Below are 19,431 nucleotides of genomic sequence, written 5' to 3' on the forward strand. Positions count from 1 at the left end.
AAAAAAAAAAAAAAAAAATATATAGGCATATCCCTACTGTTACACAGGATGCACTTACACAAAAAAATGGTTTATTTTTTATCTGAAAATACAAATTCCCATTCTGTATTTTTATTGGCTATATCTGGCAGTCTTACTTCAAGGTCAAATAGCCCCGCTGTCTCCTGCGGGCAGTTGTAGGTCTGTGCTAGGATTCAGATCATGGTCCTGAGGTAGCACTTGGCCATCTGGATTAAGACACATCTTATTTGCCCTGCAGTATGTTTTGAATTTTTCAAGTTTGGCTAAAATTGAAAAATATGGAGATTTCCCATAAAAAATCCGAATTTTCAGGTTCTCTTCAGTGTTCTAAAGCCTGACCACACTGGCTCAGCACTCCTGTCCAGCTAGGGAACAGCTAAGCCCATTTTTTGATGGAGCATGAGCTCTCTGGACTCCCTGCTTCTCCCCAGCATTGTGGGGAAATTTTATCTGCCAAACATTATCAGACTTGTATGGTGTTTTTCTTAGAGTTAAGAGGAAAGTGAAACATTTTTTGAACTCATGTCTCTATTAAAAGCAGGAAAATAAAAGGTAGCCTTTTATCAAGTGTTTCAATAAAAATGGGAAAAATCCTCTTGGATAAGCAAAGAAATTTCCTTAGTGCATTACGTGCCAGCAAAATGAGCCTGTGTCTAAAGAATACAAGTAGTGGTACTGCTTTTCTTATCCCTCCCTCACTTATTCACACAGTGAACTTTAGGGCATTTGAGTTCTTGATCTCTGCTAGAATGTAAAATCCCTGACAGCAGAGACTTTTTGTCTTTTTGGTTTACTGATGTGTCCTAAACCCACAGAACAGTGCTTGGTTCTTAATGGACTTTTGATCAATATTTGTTAAATGAAGGAATGGATGATGTAAACCATCTGAGAGAGAGAAAATCTTCGTGGCTAGAAACCTTCAAGAAGGGAAGAAAAATGTTGCCGTCTCCAATAGGATGGCATAACTAGGTGATTATCTATGTCTTTTTATAAATATCTTTATGGTGTAGATGCCTTATAACTCCTAAGGGCAAAGGAAAATGGTTACTGAGGACAGAAGTTCTTGTCTACATCTCCAGAGCTTAGAGGGACCTTGGATGTAATTCTTTCCCCTCGTTATCAAGAAAGGAGTTCTTTGGAGAACATCTGAGGAAGGAACCAGAGGCACAGGTTGGAAGGACTCTTTGTTGCTATATGACCTGGTTTCTCTCCTGCCTACCACTAATATTGCCACAACCCAGGGGATTCTTCCTTCAGCCTTGCAGAAGCCAGCCAAGCCCTCCCACTTGCTCTGTGGCTACCAAGGAAAAAGGTGCAGAGACCTTATTTTGAGCAGAAACCAGTCTCATTTTTTTTTTGAAGACCAAGATCGTCATGGCCATAGTTCAGTGGAATGCTACCTAAACTCCATGGGTTTTGAGCAAAAAATCAGGACAGTTACACACTAAGTTTGAATTTGCCTACAGGGGAGAGCTTTTATATAAATGTATTCCAAACCATCCTTCCCTCTACATGGGAGATCTGCTGGCTCTAGGGAATCTGGCTGGAATACCAAAAGCTGCTATAAAATGTATAGTTTGTTGCCCCTTCTGATTATGTCTGGTTACTGCCATATGGTCTTTATGAATTCACAGTTATTCTTAGAAAATATCCTTAGGGGTGTGGTAAAAAGGCACAGGACAGAGAAATATAGGCAAATGAGAGTTTGGTTTTCAACCGCAGATTCAACAGTGTGGCCCTAAACAATACTTCTGGCCTTACAACTAAATGCCTAGGAGTGGAGACAAGAAAACAACAGAAAAATGTAGCCAGATCTGTCATTAGTACTCCTGGTAGCAAGCGTAAGATGCCTGTATTAGTTTCCTAGGGCTGCTATAACCAAGTGTCACAAACTGGATGACTTGGAGCAATAGAATTCCATTGTCCCACCATTCTGGAGGCTAGAAGTCTAAAATGAAGGTGTTAGCAGGACCATGCTCCCTCTAAAGCCTGTAGGGGAGGCTTCCATTCTTCTTAGCTTTTGGTGATTTGCCAGAAGTGTTTGGCATCCCTTGGCTTGTATATACATCACTAAAATTCTTTGTCTTCACATGGCCTTCTCTCTGGGTGTCTTCTCATTGTCTCCCCTCTGTGTCTGTCTGTGTGTCCAAATTTCTCCTTATGACAATATCAGTCATATTGGATTAAGGCCCATCCTGACCTTATTTTAACTTGATCATCTGCAAAGACCTTATTTCCAAATAAGGTCACATTCTGAGATACTGGGGGTTAGGACTTAGACAGATCTTTTTTTGGGGGGTGGGGCATAATTCAACCCATAACCTCCTAATGCAGTCATATTATTCTTTGAACTTAAGCTTTCCAGATACAACTTGTTGTTCTTCCTGTGGAATATTACATTGATTAAATTGCCTCTTTAGTTTTTCAGCTATCAGATGCTTTTCCCTGGCAGGCTGATATAATTAAGGAATGAATAACGGAATCAATAAGGAAAAGATCGTGCTCTTTCATATTTTCCAGCTGTTCCGATGATTCATTTAGGGCGCTGCGTGTGCATGTCACTACTGAGTGCGTGCTTGTTAAGAGAGATGAGACCATGACATATAGTGGAAGAAGGGAGAGAAGGGGGTCTGGATTGTTCTTTGGTAAAGGTCCAAGAATGACGTCCTTGAAGGGAGGGGACATCATAAGACAGTATATGGAGGAGAACACCATCTCATGTGTAACTTTGTGTAAACAAGAAATGTTTTAAACATGTTTATTGTTTGGAAAATACATTTTATTTTAATGTTGCATGAAACACTTTGGGTTGAAGCCATGCAGGACTATATAAACACTGCGTGAGCTAATACATTTTCTGTCCAAGGAAGGATTCATTCACCGCTATCCATGATAATAACCTCTGTGAAATACCATTTTATGGAAAGTCCCGTGTTGCTTTGTCTAATTCCAGTTCCCCAGTGGAAAAATTGCAAGTTTAATTCTTGGTCTTTCAAAAGATAGATAAATATAACATGTACATTATAAAAAGAAAATTATTGTTACATAAATTTAAATAGAATAAACCATAGGCTACTATTACTACTGAAGTATAATATATATCTATTGTAAAGAAATCTAAAAATAATGGGAAGCTTTAAAAAGTATATAAATTACCCATCATTCCACAATTCAGAGATAACCACTACTAATGTTTTGACATATTCTCTTCTAATATATTTCAAGTTATGCAATACTTTAAATAAAATTAGCATCCATATGTGCATGGTTTGTAACGTATTTTTAAATAAATAATATATAATGAACATTTTCATACCATTAAACAATCTTCTAGCACTTTCTGTTGAGTGATTGCCTATGTGCTTTGTTTCTATTTCAGTGTCAGAGCTTTCATTTTTTAAATTACTAAAGTAATACATGTTCACAATAATTTTTTAAAAATCCCAAAAACTGAAAGAAGAAAATATCAATTGCCCACAATCTTACCATTGCAGAGATAAACAGTGTTAATATTATGGCCTATAATGCATGGCAGTGTAATTGTCTGGATTTCTATCTTTTACTATCCATGGTATTTTTAACCTTTGTAATCCCTGCACTTAGTTCAGTGCTTAAAGCATAGTAGTTGTTTGAGGTACTTTTAGTGAATGAATGAATGAATGGATGGATGGATGGAGAGGCTGCGAAGATTCAGCTTGTGGGAGAATACAGTTCATTTCAGACTCAGCAACTTCCTGTAGATTGAGAGACAAGGTAGCTAACCCAAGGCCCTTAATGAATAGGAGCCTGCTCTTTCTGTTCATCTGAATCAGCCTCCAGGCAGAGAATTCAAGTTGATTTTTCCCTCATCAGTCAAACTGAAAAGCTGAAAAAGCAAAACCAGACACAGGGAGGCAGGAAGTGGAACAGGCTTGGATGAGTAGATCGGCACTGAGCTCTAGTTGTTTCTGTTGGGAAGAGCATGGGATGAGAGGAGCCGTGCTTCTCCCAGCAGTACGCCCGAGCAGGAGCTGTGGTGGGTGGCATTCTGCCATGACAAGCAGCCTCCATGATGGAGGGTCTGATGATTTCCCTGGCAGATTCAGGGGTCGGTGTGACCCTTAAGGTTTTTGCCTGACCTGTTGCTAGAGTTTGCAGCAGAGGAAGACACAGTCTTCCTCTCCTGCTTTTATTTGAAGGAATTTGGGGTTCTGTTTGCTCAGATTGGAAGCAGGGCCGACAGAGAGTCTGATTGATATCTTTGGGTTGTAGAAGGCACCAACCAAAGTCTCTCCTATATTTAATTGAGAAACATCTGTCTTAAGTCTCAGCATATGCCATGGGAAAGAAAGTGATCTATTTCTTAAAACCCTGCATGGAATACTCAGTTCTTGCAGTAAATTATGTGGATATATTCTTCCCATATGGGATGGTCTGGTCCTCACAAACCCTCTCCTTCCTCCCAAGCCCCTCTCCAGTATAAATATACATACAGAGAGATATAAAAACATCTGCAAATAGATAGATGGATGGATGAATAGGGAGACAGACAGACAGACAGCCTCCACCTGCTTTTTTTTTTTTTTTTTTTTTTTTTTCCTCCACCTGCTTTTGGCCAGCAACTGTTATCACATCCCTCCTTTCTCTTAGAAGCGCCCCCAGAGCCAAGCTCAAGACCTTAGCCATATTAACACCTTTCTCCACATTGTCTCTTCCACCCAGGAAAATCTCAATCCACCTTCTCTCTGGCCCACACCACCTATTTCCAAAGGCCTAGCTCAAAATATATTTCTTCAGGAAGCCTCATTGTTCCATTTTTACCCCAGTTTATCTTTCCCATCTCTCACCTCCTGGAGCCTTAGCCTTTGCCCCATTTTCCCATTTGATGTGGTGGACCTGTATGTATATTTGAGGGTCAGAGTAGTTTTGCCTATTTTTCCCATGTGCAGAGTTGGACACACATAGTAGTTGGTACTTACTTATGGAGTAAGAGCCTGGTCTGAATAAATACTGTGAGAGTTGGTGGAGTTGATGTGTTGTAGTGTAAACCTGGCATCTGCTAAATCAGCATAGACATCCTGGTTTTCCGTACGGCTGCTATAGTCACTTTGTAGAACTGAGCATTGATGTCTTCATCTATAAAGTAGAAATGCTAATATATCTCTTTAACTACCTTTTAGATTATTTTGAGTTATATGTATGTGTGTGTATATATGTGTGTATATATATATATATATATATATATACGACCGCACACAAACATATCTGTTATTTACTGGACAAAAAAGAGACTTTAAAAAACGTAGTTCACTCATGGTGCCAATGTTCAGTAATATTTCCTGAATGAAGCTGATGTACTGGATGTATATTGAATTAGAAGACCCCATGATAAGCATAGCACAGTCATATTCATGCATTTGGATAGAATGGATGCCTACTCGAGTGCATTAGGCGCTCTGATGGATTGGAATGTTCATCTCCAGAAGGGTGACACGTGCATTTCGGTTAAACAGTGTCCCTTGATACTTATGCTCTCCTCACTTCCTTGTTTTGCAGCTCTACAGCTCCATGGACTTCGGGAGACGGTGGCAACTCATGCATGAACGCATCACACCCAACAGGTTTTACTGGTAAGCCCCATCCTCGGTCTCACCACCCTCTTGGATAAGGAATTATCAGACAACATAGCACTTGGGACAATTCCTGGACACCTTCAGCCCTTGAAGTCATGTGTGTCCTAGCCCTTTGCTACTCAGAGTTTGGTTCACAGACCAGCAGCATCTGCATCACCTGGGAACTTGTTAGAAGCGCACAATCTCAGGCCCCACTAAGACTTCCTGAGAAAGACTCTGCATGTAGCATAATCCCTGGTGATTGATGGATGGGCTGGAGAGCTCCATGAGAAGGTCATGATGGGGTGCTCTTAGCTATGTACTAGTCTCCCTTCTTTTTGGAAAATAGTAGATATTTCATGAACCTGTTCTAAAAGCAGTATTCCAAAAACATAGTCTGAAGAACATTAGTTCCACACAGTGGTTCTCCTTCCAAAGGCATTTCTGTGGTCACATAATTTGAGGTAATGGTTCTCTAACTCTGCCCTCCTGGAGACTCAGGATTCACGTTAGGATACTGAAGACTCTGGAGAAGCCCAGAGGGAGGGAAGCTGCCAAACACAAAGTTACTGATGCCCAAACTCATTTCACTCCAGAATCCCTTTCTCACGTCACACCCGAATCCTTCAGAGCCACTTCTGTGGAGCACATTTTGAAAAACTTTTTTAAGAGTGAATATGTGTTTAAGATGAAGAATTAGCCCTTCCTCCAATCAGAAAATGTCATTCTTTTTTAATTGAAAAATACTTCATTAACTATATATTATGTTGTAAATTTTAGTTGGTCTTATCAGGGAGAACAGATTTACTCTTGTACAAGGGGCAAGTGTTGTTATTAATTGGTATTTTTTTAATACATGCGTACTGTTGTTACCTTGGTTGTAGCAAACTAAACTTGGTTTGGTATAATTTTACCTTTTACTCTTCCTTGCTCTATGAAATGCTTCTTAGTTGTCTCTTGCTTTCATTTCGGCAGAAATGATGGCCAAATATATGTAGGAAGCGTACACCAGAGTGTATATGTGCTTAATTAAAAGCACAAAAAAATTAACAGTATTTGAAAGTAGTACCTCTTCCATGTCTCACTTTAAATACCTTAGTCAGTCCCTTAAGAAGTCACAAGATGGCCATTTATGCCTTCCACAAGGCGGGGGTGGTGTGTGTGTGGGTGGTGGTCATGTAGGTATATGTATCCCCGTATGTCTATACAACCATACCAACATCTTTGGAAGCAGCGTTTTCACCCAGTCCCCTCTGTACCTATAGAACTTTGTCCAGAATTAAAATGATGATTGCTGAAGCACACTGTGAAAATCAACCGTGTCGTATACACAAAGTACTGGGAGAAAATCAACCGTGTCGTATACACAAAGTACTGGGAGAAAAAAGGGAATTGGGATCACTGCTTTTGACTCAATACCTTGGCTATGCCCAGTTATTTTCCCTTTTCAGACCAACTATTATTTGGTCTGTAACTAGTATTACAATGATTATTTGGTCGTATTTAGAATTGTATTAAGATTTTTTTTCAATAGACTAAGGTGGAAAAAGGAAATATTTGTTTTTCTGATGTTCTAGCTATATAACTACTGCCTTTTTGCTTTTTGCCAGTTTCTCAGTGTGCTAACACTCAGAAGCCCCTCAAAAAGAAAAAAGTAGCCCTCTGCTATTTCTGGAACAAACTCTTGAGATGGTAAGGCAGTTAGCCGACTAGGAAGTCACGTTGACGGAGAAGGAAAGTACAGTAGACTGGATAAGACTTGTCATTGTTTCTGAAGGAAATTAAGTGGATGAAGAGCAGCATTTTCCTTTGTTTTGCAAAGAGCAAGAAGAGAATGTTCCAGTTGCTGTCTGCCTTCCCCCTTCCTTTGTGTAGCAGAAAGAATAAATCCTCAGGTCCTGGCAATTGTATTTCACCTCTTCTCCACTCTGTGCTTCTTTCATATGTGCCCCCATGGGGAAATATAAAAGTTAGTGCCTGTGCTGGCTAGCCAAGTGGTAGCTGAAAATTCCATTTTTGTATTATCACTTCTCCGTTTCTGATGTATAATTGCTGTGATCATTCTTTTAGGTGCCATAGGAGTTGCAGAGGAAGAGCTCATTTTACACAGACCTTTTTAAAAATTTTCCCCAATGACAGAATTCATGGCTGTTGAAAGCGCTTATGTTGGAGAGACATGGCTTGTATGGGTTAGGAGTGGAAATATCGACAGGGCACCTCCTTGAGGAAAGACAAAGTGTGCATTTCTCAGGGTGTAGAGCACAGCTTTGGTTGAGAGAGCGCCTCTCCAAGCTCTGGTTTCCGCATCTATGCAATGGGAACGATATTCTTCTTGTCAGTTTCATATGCTTCTTGAAAGGACCAGATATAATCCTTTCGGAACTGGACTCTTGGCAATTTCGTTTCACCATTTCAGATTTATAATTTGTAAGTTATGTCTTTAAATACTATGTTTACCAGTAGTTCTGAAGACTGTGACACATAAGTGATTTGTCATTTTTCTGGGACGCAAATTTGAATCCCATTCCCAGTGAGACTGTTTACCTGTGGACATCTGATAACAATCGAATGGGTCTAATTTACTGCCAGGAATCCACATCTCAACCTAACTTTGTTGTCCTCACTCTTTCTGGAGTCATAATTCTTCTGACATGGTAAAAACAAAACAAATCAACAACCCAAAGCCCTATAGCTGCTTCTTTGGGAGGGTTGCTGCAGGGTGAAGTGGTATTAGGGACGGTGGGGATGCACTGGGGACAGGGCAGTCATGCCAAAAACAAGACATTGAAATAAAAGACTCTTATCTTGAGATATGTAGACAAATAGAGTGAACCTGCTAACCAGACAAAATATTGTCCAAATATTGTTATCTATAATTTGGAGATTTTCAAATGTCTAGGGATAGATCCTTCACGAATGCTAGGTTTCTTCTCCCATGTCGCCCTCAGTTGGTGGAAAGTAGCAACCTAGAAGGGACTTGGGGGGAAGAACACTGTGATTCAGAAAAGATCTCTGCCAAGTGTGCTGGAGAAGAATCGACCATCTACAGTGATGATCAACGTAATGGCTGTGAAAATGCATTGGGAATCATAAGCAGCTATCATGATCCATTTCCTCCTTAGTGCCCCACAGTGCCTGTGGGTTAGACAGGGCATGAGGCATAATATTCATTAGCATCGATCATGAAAGCTTCATCTAGAGATACAGTTTTCTTTATGAATTCCAGATGTTCTAATGCCATCAAGAGAGGTCACCTAGGAATCTTACACCATGGAGTGACTGGGCCATCAAACTCATGCCCTGAGAATCAGACTGACGTGAAAACTCGTTTATATGCGACCTTTTCACTCATTTGATACCTGGTTAACAGGCAGATTATGCTCGCATTCATCACCCCGACTGTTTTAGCAATTTTAGTTTGCACGGAGAGTACAAGAGAGGCTAAGTAGCCTAATGTAATCTTTCTCTAGTCTCTGCTCGGGCAGAGCTATTGTAGGGAAAAAGTGGGGATTTTTGTTTTTGTTTTAATATCCTACTGAACTACAAATGAATAGTATTTCCAGTCTTCCATTGGAAGATACTTAACAGGCAGGCCCATTCTGCTGTGGGAAGATTGTTTTCGCTGCACGTCCAATATGAATACTTGTGACGGTTCACAGCTTTGCCTCTGCAGCCCCTCACCCTTCCTAGGTGTTCACCCTCTTCTGGCCTCTTTTCCATTGAGGGAACAGGCGTCCTAGGCCTTGCCGAGTTCTCTGTGTAACTGGACTGGCCTCTAAGTGCCTCTGATCCCTGATGGCATTTGGTCGTACCTTATCTTGAAGGAGAGATAGAATGTGTCCTATGTCTCTTCCTTACTGACTTCCCCTTAATTGTTCTCTCTCCTGAAAGGTCAGGGTCCATTTCTTCTTCCTTGCTGTCACTGCAGGAGAATGTTCTGATAAAGTAATACTCACTGAGGTGCCAGGAACTTAAACTCTTACCTCTTTTCCGGAGTATTTGGGTTGCAAAATAGACTGGTCTTTAGATTTTAAAAACCCTATAAGAATCAACAGATGTAGAACAAGTTGTAGATTAGCCCACTTTAGGGGGCTCATGGAGAGAGTCCCTTGTGGACAGCTCTTTTGAGCTGTTGTGATGCCTGGTTGCAGGCTGGAGTGGCTGGTGTGTAGGGACAGTCGGGATGGGCTCTATTGTCCTTTGATTAAGGTCAGCTTACTCACTGTAGATTTCTAGCGATGGCTCTGCCAGCAGCTTCTTTTCTCTTCTTTTAGAAAGGTCATGAGGGAGGGTAGGGAGAATGGAAAAGCAAAACGTGTCCTCCCTGGTGTGTATAGATAGGAGATCCTAGGAAAATATCTTTTAAAGGAGAAAGGAAGGATATGGACTAAAAAACCCTTTCACTGCAATATTTCCTTTCCAATCTTTCATCGTTCTTGTTTTTCCCAGTCTCTTTTTGTGTGCCTGTGCTCTTTAATATGTAGCCTAGACATATTGCATGTGAATTTGTATAATCTCCCTTCTCCCCTCTTAATATGCTATTATAACAATTTTTATGTTATTATAAAATCTTTATAGCCGTCATTTTAATTGTCTATGCAACTCTTCGTTATGTAAAGATACATACTGTATTACTCTATTTTTATTGGACATTGGAAATGTTCATATTTTTCACTATCATAAATAACAGTTTGGTTAATATTTTATGTATATTTCCTTAATATCTAGGATTGTTTTCTTGGACCAGTGTCCTAGGTAGCCCAAATAAAAATTTACGTTTTCCCCAGTCTCAACAGAGTGTGGCATTCAAGTGGTATAACCCAAATTCAACACTGAAAGCATTTTAGAGCAATGTAGGTTTTTACTAAACATTTTCTTGAAGGGGATTGCAAAGAAGCATTATATCACACACCACACAGTGAGTCTTTCTAAAACTATCCTTTGCCCATATCTGTCTCTCCAAGATCTTGATCGTCATGGTAGTTACCTTGTCAACTTTTCCTTCTCTTTCCATGGGTTCTAAAACTATTCTCAGTCACAGAGATTTATTGTCCACAGAACATCCCCTTCCAGAGCACCCCTCTATCCCCACACACCTTCCTCCCCAAGTATCATAAGCTTTTCTTATATAGAATGACCTACCCTCTCTCCTCTACCTCACCATCTATCACTCTCACCCTACCCCCCAGGAAATCAATCTTTGTTTGCTGTATATCCCTTAGAACATGTAGGAGGGGAAATTGGTGATTGTTAGTGTTTAGTGACTTTGTTCTAATTACCACTGAAAGGAGAATAATAACCTCAGAATATATTCATTTGAGTATCTTTGACACCTGTCATCAAAGATATCAATTTTGTGCTATTGTATATTCACACCTGTGCAAGTATGAGTATTTATAGCTAATACTTACTTCATTCTTGTGGCAGGCAGCTTCCAAAATGGCCCCCAATGACCTCTGTCTTCTGGAGACCATGCCATTGTATAGTCCCCTCCCTTTGAGTTTGGGCTGCATTTAGCGACTAGCTTCTAGTGGCTAGAATGTGGCACAGGTGATAAGATGTCACTTCGGAGATTTGGCTACCAAGGGACAATGGTTTTTGTCTTAGGTGCATTCTTGTGATTGCTTTGTGAGCTGCCCAGTGGAGAGGCCCGTGTGACAAGAAACTGAGGGAGGTTGGAGTCAGTAGTCAGTGGGGAACTAAGGGCCTCAGGCCAACAGCTTGGTTCCAGTGAGGAACAACCGAATCCTGCCACCAATCACGTGAGTGAGCTTGGAGGCAGATCCTTCTCTAGTCAAGCCTTCAGGTGAGTCTGCAGCCCTGGCCAGCACGTCTATTGAAGGCTTGTGAGAGACCCTGAGACAGAGGCACCCAGTTGAGTCACGCCCAGATTCCTGACACATAGGAACAGTGAGATGATAAATATTTGCTGTTTTTAGCTGCTAAGTTTTTTAGTGAGGTTTTCTGAACTTGTTTCATTCTATTCTATTCTGTTTTACATTTTGATGGGCAGGATTTTGCTTTGTGAGAATAATGTTTATTGCCTGTGTGTGTGTGTGTGTGTGTGTGTGTGCGTGCGTGCGTGTGTGCACGCACATGAGCCAAGTGTGTACATTCCTGTTCAGAGAAGTGCTCATTTCACTTACAAAAATCCCAGATACCTGAGTCCTAGACTTACCCAGCTCAGCCTAGTAGCAGCTGTGAGGGTGGACCAATAGGGCAGAGAAGCAGGAAGTGAAAATGGGGCATGATTACCTTGAGATAATGTGGCTGGGTGAACCCTCTTACACCTTTACTTCAGTTTAAACTCTGTAGATCTCACCTGTTCTGGAATGGATTCTGTTTTGCTTCAAGGATGGGCTCCTAAACTGTGGTTCCAGAAGAACTACATGGCGAGTCACCCTTTGGCTATTAATACATTATCCATGACAGAGACAGAGTTAAGGAACAGGCAGAATGATTTGAGATTGCTTCCTGGAAAGTCAAGATCTTTTCAAACAAAGTTAACATTATTGGGTGAATTTTTGAAGCTGCATCTAAACGTGCATCTACAATTTTGCAAACACAGTCATTTGCAATCTCAAATAATGGGATTTAGGCATCGACCTCGTGGAAGGAATCAGGTTTAGAGGCCCTTTGCGAACCAGGGTATGCCACAAATAATATTTAATTCAACTTTCCCTTATATTTTTTAAATGGTGAAGCAATTAAAAAATACATTACATTCAAAATAATACATGCAGGGTCAGGAGGGGAGATGTGAAAGCTCAGCTTGCAAGTGGAAATCAGTTTCTCCTTTGCTGAGGGGGGCCACCCATATGCTGCATGTCTGGTTGCATCATGGCCTTGGAAGAGCTGCCTTAATGCCGAAAGCAAATGCAGTGTTCGAAAGCTACACGTGGTCGTCAGTCCAGTGCACTGAGGAAAACAGAACACTCACCTCTTTGGTTGAAGTCAAGACCTGTTGGACTCACGTGGTGATCATGCTTAGCATAGGTGAGTTCTGCAAAGGAGGGGAAATAAGGGGACATAAGTAGCTGTAGACTTAAGTGAATTCTTTACTATGAAGGGAAGGCATCATATTTGACCCTGCCTTGGGAAATCTGAAAAGATTTCTGTGTGTCAAAAAGAATTCAGAGATAGCCACAACCACTCACCTAATTCAGTGTAAGAAAAATTCCAAGATACAAATGGAAACACCATTTCTTCTTTCCCCAGCTTCTTGGCTGGTTTCTCTGGAATTAGAGACACATGGCTTCCAAATGCTTATTCCACCCTGATGATTATGTGAAGGACATGAGAAGTAGTCCTTCAGCTCAGAGACAGACAAATCTCACTAATAAACTTTCAGAGGGGAGCAAATTTGATTGTTCTCAGTGGGTGAGATTTCAGAGGTTATTGTCCTTTGAGGAGGGGTCAGGAGAGGCCCACGTGGAGTAAAGCACTTTGACTGCTCTAGTCTTCCTGAAACTCAGATTGCCATTTAGGGCTTGTTCCCTACATAAAGAAGTGGGGACATTGAATACACTGATAGTAGTGAGCTGGGCTTAGTAGCCTTGACTAGGGAATCTGAGAATCGGAGGGTCAGGGAGAGGCCTAGAGAGAGAAGAAAGAGAAGGATATTGAGCTGAGTGGCCCAAGGAGAAAGCATCCAGCTGAAGGCTCAGAGGCTGTTTAACACATCGATTGGATACAGGGTTGCAGGCATGCAGAATCACCCTTTTTCTTGTTGAGGAAATCTAAGGGTGCTCTGCTCCAGGTTGGGTTAGGGGTATATATTAATCTGCTTAGGCTGCCATTACAAACTGCCACAGACTGGGTGGCATCAACAGTAGAAGTGTATTTTTTCCCACTTCTGGAGGCTGGAAGTACGAGTTCAGGGTGCCAGCATGGTTGGTTTCTGGAGAGGACTCTCTTCTTGGCTTGTAGATGGCCACCTTTTTGCTGTGTCCTCACATCGTGGAGAGGAAAAGCTAGCTCTCTGGTGTTTCCTCTTATAAGGATGCTAATGTGATCATGGGGACTCCACCGTGATGACTTTATCTAAACCTAATTACTTCCCAAAGGTCTCATCTCCAGATACCATTGCCTTGGGGGTTAAAGGTTCAACATATGAATGGTGGGGGGTGGTGGGGGGGCGGACAGGCACAATTCAGTCCATAGCAGTGTGTAAAGCAGGGAAGACCTTAAGAAGAAATGCAAACTTTCCAGAGAACTTCTCACCAGGAAGAGTCCTGGAGCAGAAGTGTCTCAGGCTTGTAGGAAAAGAGGGAGAGGCAATGCCAAAACTACAAAAATAATTTTTAAAAGACACAAACACAATTTAACTACTTTTGTTCTGGTTGTAGAGTCAATACAAGCTTATTGTATACGTTCAAGGAAAGGCAGGAAAAGAAAATAATTCCTTCTAATTTCACTGCCCAGAAAACACCACTTAAAAAATCAAGTACTTCTTCATAGACTTTTTCCCCTATTATAATATAGTATAATTTTCAATATATTTAAGTTTTAATTACAATTGAGATCATGCTGTTTATAAAATTTTGTATCTTTTTAAAACATACTTGAACATCTTCCTGTACCATTCTCTACACTCTCTAAACATAATTTAAAACTTGCATTACTTACAGTGTATCTTAATGGGTGGCTATATAATCATTTAATATTATTATTAAATAATCATTAATATTATATTATTTTATATTGATCTTGCTTCTGCACTTTTACTATTAAGGAAGGCAGTGGAATGTTGTTTTGAAAACCTTTAAGTAATTATCTTTTCAAGGTCTGATTATTATAATTTTTAAGGATAGACTACCCAAACTACATATATATATAAATATTAGCATGCCAAATTGTTCTCTGGAAAGTTTGTACCAATTTGCACTCCAACTAGTGAAATACCATTTCACTGCACCTCATAAAAATTTAATTTAAAAAAGTAATCTGGTTTAATATGCAAAAATGCATTTTCCTTGTTTTAATTTGCATTTCTTATCAGACTGGTGAGTTTAGACATATATTTATTAGCCATTGTATTTCTTTTATGTGACCATCTGTTTTTGCTTCTTCTTTATTATGGCCATTTTTATATGGTCTCATTTTGTTTCAATATTGTCTCCAGTTTGTTCTTTGGATTTTAATTGCCTTATGATATCAAACATACTTTTTACTTAAAAAAAATGATCAAATCTTTTTATTTTTCCTGTTATAATGTCTTCTATTACTTTATGTTTAAATCGTGCCCTCAGCCTGTGGTCATGTAAATATTAGCTGAAGTTTTCTGATTTGTAATGCTTGTTTACTAAACAGTATATATAATATGTATATATTATATATTATATTATATATATTAAAGACTGTGCATTCTCCTATATTATGCTTCAGAAATCTCATATTGATAGTTGTCTATTTCCTCTTATGACTATAATTTAATCATTTTTATAATTTAATAATTTTATCCATACTGATGGATATTTTTAGGTTTTATAGGATTTTTATTTTTTTAAGTAATTAAAATCCAATGAACATCTTCCCACTTAATTCTGTGCCCATATTTCTGACTGTTTCCTCTGATGGTTTCCTGCAGGAGAAACTCTGGTCAGAAGTTAGGGACCGTTGATGTTGGTAGCGTTTGTCAGCAGCCTTTATTCTGCTGGATTGGTCAGTCCTCTGTGCCCTGAGCCAGACCAGACTGTGTTTAATTATTGTTTATAACACAACATAGTGCCTGGCTGGGCAAGTCTCCTCTCCTGCAAAACATAACAAAACAAAAAAACAAAAATAGAACCTTTTCTTCTTTTTCCAAATATTCTTGACTTATCTTACTCATTTGTCCGTCCAGATAAATTTTTTTTTTTTGTGGTACGCGGGCCTCTCACTGTTGTGGCCTCTCCCGTTGAGGAGCACAGGCTCCGGACGCGCAGGCTCAGCGGCCATGGCTCACGGACCCAGCTGCTCCGTGGCATGTGGGATCTTCCCAGACCGGGGCACGAACCCGTGTCCCCTGCATTGGCAGGCGGACTCTCCACCACTGCGCCACCAGGGAAGCCCCATCCAGATAAATTTGAAATAACTTCATCATTTTTCAAAATTTCCCTCTTTCCCCCTCCCTATAAAGCAACTATTTAGATTCTTGATTAGAATTGCAGCAAAGCTGTAAATTCATTTGGCAAGAACTGAATAGTTTCGATATCCAGTTTTCATTTTTGGCCATATGGTTTGTCTCTCCTTTTTCACTATTTCTCTGTTCCTCAGTAAAAGTTGTATTGTTTTCTTTATACCAGTCTTACACATTTCTAGTTAATATTATTTCTAGGAATTGTTACTTTTGGTGCTATTGTAAGTAAAGATATTTCGTACATAACATCTTTCTTCAGATTGGCATGACCGAATTGGATAGCCATGAGGTGTATTTGTAATTTGCCTACATGCACATATAGTTGGTGCCCTAAGATTCTTCTGTTTTTCTTTTAAATGTTGATTTTTAAAAATTTATTTATTTAGGCCGTGCTGGGTCTTAGTTGCGGCATACGGGATCTTTAGTTGCAGCGTGTGGACTCTTAGTTGCGTCATGCAAACTCTTATTTGCGGCATGCCCAGACCAGGGATCGAAGCCTGGCCCCCTTGCATTGGGAGTGCAGAGTCTTACCCACTGGACCACCATGGAAATCCCGGTGCCCTAAGATTCTTTACATTATAAAGAAAATACATGGTTTAGGAAATTTTAAATGACTAGGAGAGTGTGATATGGCTAGAGATTCATTCCTGTCGGGGATTGGGGGGTTGAGGATTTACATAGGAGAAGAGCTTTGCCCTTAATAGCTTTATGACATTGGGCAATTGTACTTAATCAGCTGGTGTCCTTTCTGACTGATGGGGCATCAGTACACCCTGCCATTGCCTCCTGGCTGAATGTCAGTCCTCTAGCCTGGCAAGTAGTAAGTGCTTAATAAATATTAGATATAAAATTAATAGTAAAACAACTTATAATATGAGAGGATAATTGGAAGAAATGACCATCCTCGTTAATTTGGTGGCAGATAACACTTAGCATCTCTTTGAAAGTGAGCAAGGTCTGCATATCCTTTTTTTCCCCTCTACATTCAAATCACATTTATTACCTAATAGTCAGTGTTTGTATTTCTGATCTGTTTTTCCAGGTATCAGCATATGTCTTATTATTATACATGTTAAAGCTATTTTTAGAGAAAAATATTTCTAGCTTGATGTTAATGAAATTCATAAAACCATAAACTGAAGATTGTGTTGAATCAGATCCTGTGTGCTTTTACAGACGTGATGCAAATGTTGAGACAAATCCATGCAGATTGCCAAGGGAGTGTGGCCAGAAACCGCAAGCACCAAAAGAATATTAGAAGAAATGTCATGATTGCTCAGAAACGGAAGGGCCCAGGTTAGCCTGGTATGCCAAGTGAAGGCTTCTTGGAGATGGGATTGAAGAACCTTGAAGAGTGGGTTGACTTGGCAAGTAAGAAAGGGAGACAGGTTTTCCTGGGAAGGGAAGCTGATTAGAACAAAGCCGAAGTCATAGTATGTTTGGAGAGCAGTTAGTAGATCTACTAGAATAGGGTTTTTCAGCCTCAGCATTTTTGACATTTTGGTCTGGATAATTATCCTCTGCATTGTAAGAGGTTTAGCTGGATTCCTGGCCTCTATTCCATAAATGCTCACAGTACTCCTCTAGTTGTGAAGAACAGAAATGTGTCTAATCTTCAGATACTGCCAAATGTTCTCTGAGAGGCACCCCCTCCCCCCACTGAGAATCGCTGTGCTAGGAAAATAGGATTTGCATTGAGGGGCAATGAGAAATGAAGCTAGAGATATAGACTAGATTCAGACTGTGAAGGGCTTCAAATACCAGGTGAGTGGTTTAGACGTGTCTCTCTGGGTAATGGAGGGCATTCATATTTGTGCAGGGGAATGACACGATATTCGTGTTCTATGAAGGTTCATTAACATTAGGCCCCTTTCTTGAGATGCTTAAGTGCCTTGTGTGCAACTCTCTGTCAATAGATAAGCTACTGATTTTCCTCAAGACAGATGCAAATCTTCTAAAGTATCTTGATCTCAAGTTTCATTCTCCAATGAAAAATTATGGAGTTGTGGACTTTTAAAAATATATGCCTAGTATATATTTTTAAATAATTCATTTCTGTTTATACTTTAATTGATACATTACAGATTTTTATTGAGCTAATGACTTAATCATTTTAACACACACTCTATTCTTTCTTGTCCTCTTCTAACTTTTGTACACATAAAAGTAATCTTCACCAAATTATAGTTGTAATATGTCCCTGCATTTATGTCTTTTTTTTTTCACTTTTAACCAACCTAAGTAATTTTCTGTATATGGGCCTAGTATTTATAATGATCATTTTCAAGTGGCAGAATATTGCACTGAATTGAGAAACTCTCTTTTATAGTAGAGAATTATGGAAAAGTTAGAGTGGAAAGGACCCTGAGAGATGATCTGGTCTAGTGATTTCTCCACTAGTGCTCTCAGAAGTTCTGTGGGGCTTCTGATAAATTGCCCCAGGTACTACCTGGTACACAGAGAAGCCTTAGGGGTGCTAAGTGATCAGGTCCTTGGCCCCATCATTTTTGCTTCAGCCAGAACTACTCAGCTTCTTAATGTTTTATATATCAGGCTTACGCGTAAGATTTCTTTTGAAGATAGAAGACCATTCATTAAAGTAACGAACAAAAATGTTTATAAAATCATTGATCTAGACTGGTCTTTTCATTTTACACAAGCTGCATACTGGTATAAGAGTCTTCAAGTTATCCTTCCTTAGTGCTTGCACCACCCTGAAATGTCCAGTTCCATAGCGTAGATGCTTACTGAATGGCTAAAATCTTGCCAAAGAATCTAAGCTATTGTGCTAATGAGGACACTACCTGATGACCCTCTACTCTGTCGAGGGGCTCACCATGTTTTGGTGAGAAGATAAATGTCCACACTCACGTGGAAATGATTTTGACAAGTTAAGTGATCATTTATAGAACCAGGTGTGAGAGAGGGTGAAAGACTATGGTGATTGGATTGGAGGAAATTAACACTTCATTTACTTGGTGGCAAATGGCACTGAGCCCAGGTGTTGTGACTACACCCTAGCTTGTTTTGTTCTCACAGGGATGTTTAAAACAGGAAATACCGTTAGGCAGTTAGGCTTTTTCATCTGTCAGCAAATTGCTTTTCAAAAGCAGCAGTTTTCCTTCCATGTACATGTTTGTTTGTATCTGAATCTAGCAGTTGACGTGTGTATTACTACCTTGATCTCCTTTGCTTACAAATACAATGAGGGAAAAAACTGTCTTTCGAGAATCCTCAAATTCTCCCAAGTCAGGACTCATCCCCCCCTTTAGGCCTCTTACTCAGATCTGCTCTTTGGAAAGACAGCCTGAATGATGGATTAGGGCCATGCCCCACCCCTTTTCATCTCCCCACTGGCCAGCTGTGTCATATTCAGACATTCTCCAGCCTTTTCCCTTAACGGTGTTGAAGAGAATCTGTCAAGTAATTCAGGCAGAACCATGCACAGTAGAGGCAGAGAGAGAGCCCTGGGGTGGGGGTGGGGGTGGGGTCCCTGCTCTGCCCACTGAGCATTTCAGATGGTTACGAGGAGATTGAAGCGTCGCAAAGGTCGGACCCCGGAACCCGTCTGATCTATAAAAGGTACCAAAGTGTGCAGTAATTGCCAAGGAGCTGGGCCAGAAGCACTGGAGGGTTTAAAATGGGATGGCCATGCACTTGTCCGAGTGATGCTGGGAATGAGAGGTCCAGGAAGCTGCA

At 40.2% G+C, this 19,431-nt stretch overlaps 1 protein-coding gene across 1 annotated transcript in view; it reads left to right on the top strand.

Moving 5' to 3' along the window:
• The window catches only part of SORCS3 (sortilin related VPS10 domain containing receptor 3), a 590,148-nt gene that overhangs the window by 367,878 nt on the left and 202,839 nt on the right, over positions 1-19,431 (top strand). Inside the window, exon 5 of the mRNA XM_024734978.1 lies at positions 5,557-5,630. Within this exon, the coding sequence (XP_024590746.1) occupies positions 5,557-5,630 (74 nt within the window). The remainder of the gene's footprint in view (positions 1-5,556; positions 5,631-19,431) is intronic.

Source organism: Neophocaena asiaeorientalis, unplaced genomic scaffold, assembly GCF_003031525.2.
Source record: "Neophocaena asiaeorientalis asiaeorientalis breed wild unplaced genomic scaffold, Neophocaena_asiaeorientalis_V1.1 scaffold240, whole genome shotgun sequence".
In the NCBI taxonomy this organism is placed as follows: Eukaryota; Metazoa; Chordata; class Mammalia; order Artiodactyla; family Phocoenidae; genus Neophocaena; species Neophocaena asiaeorientalis.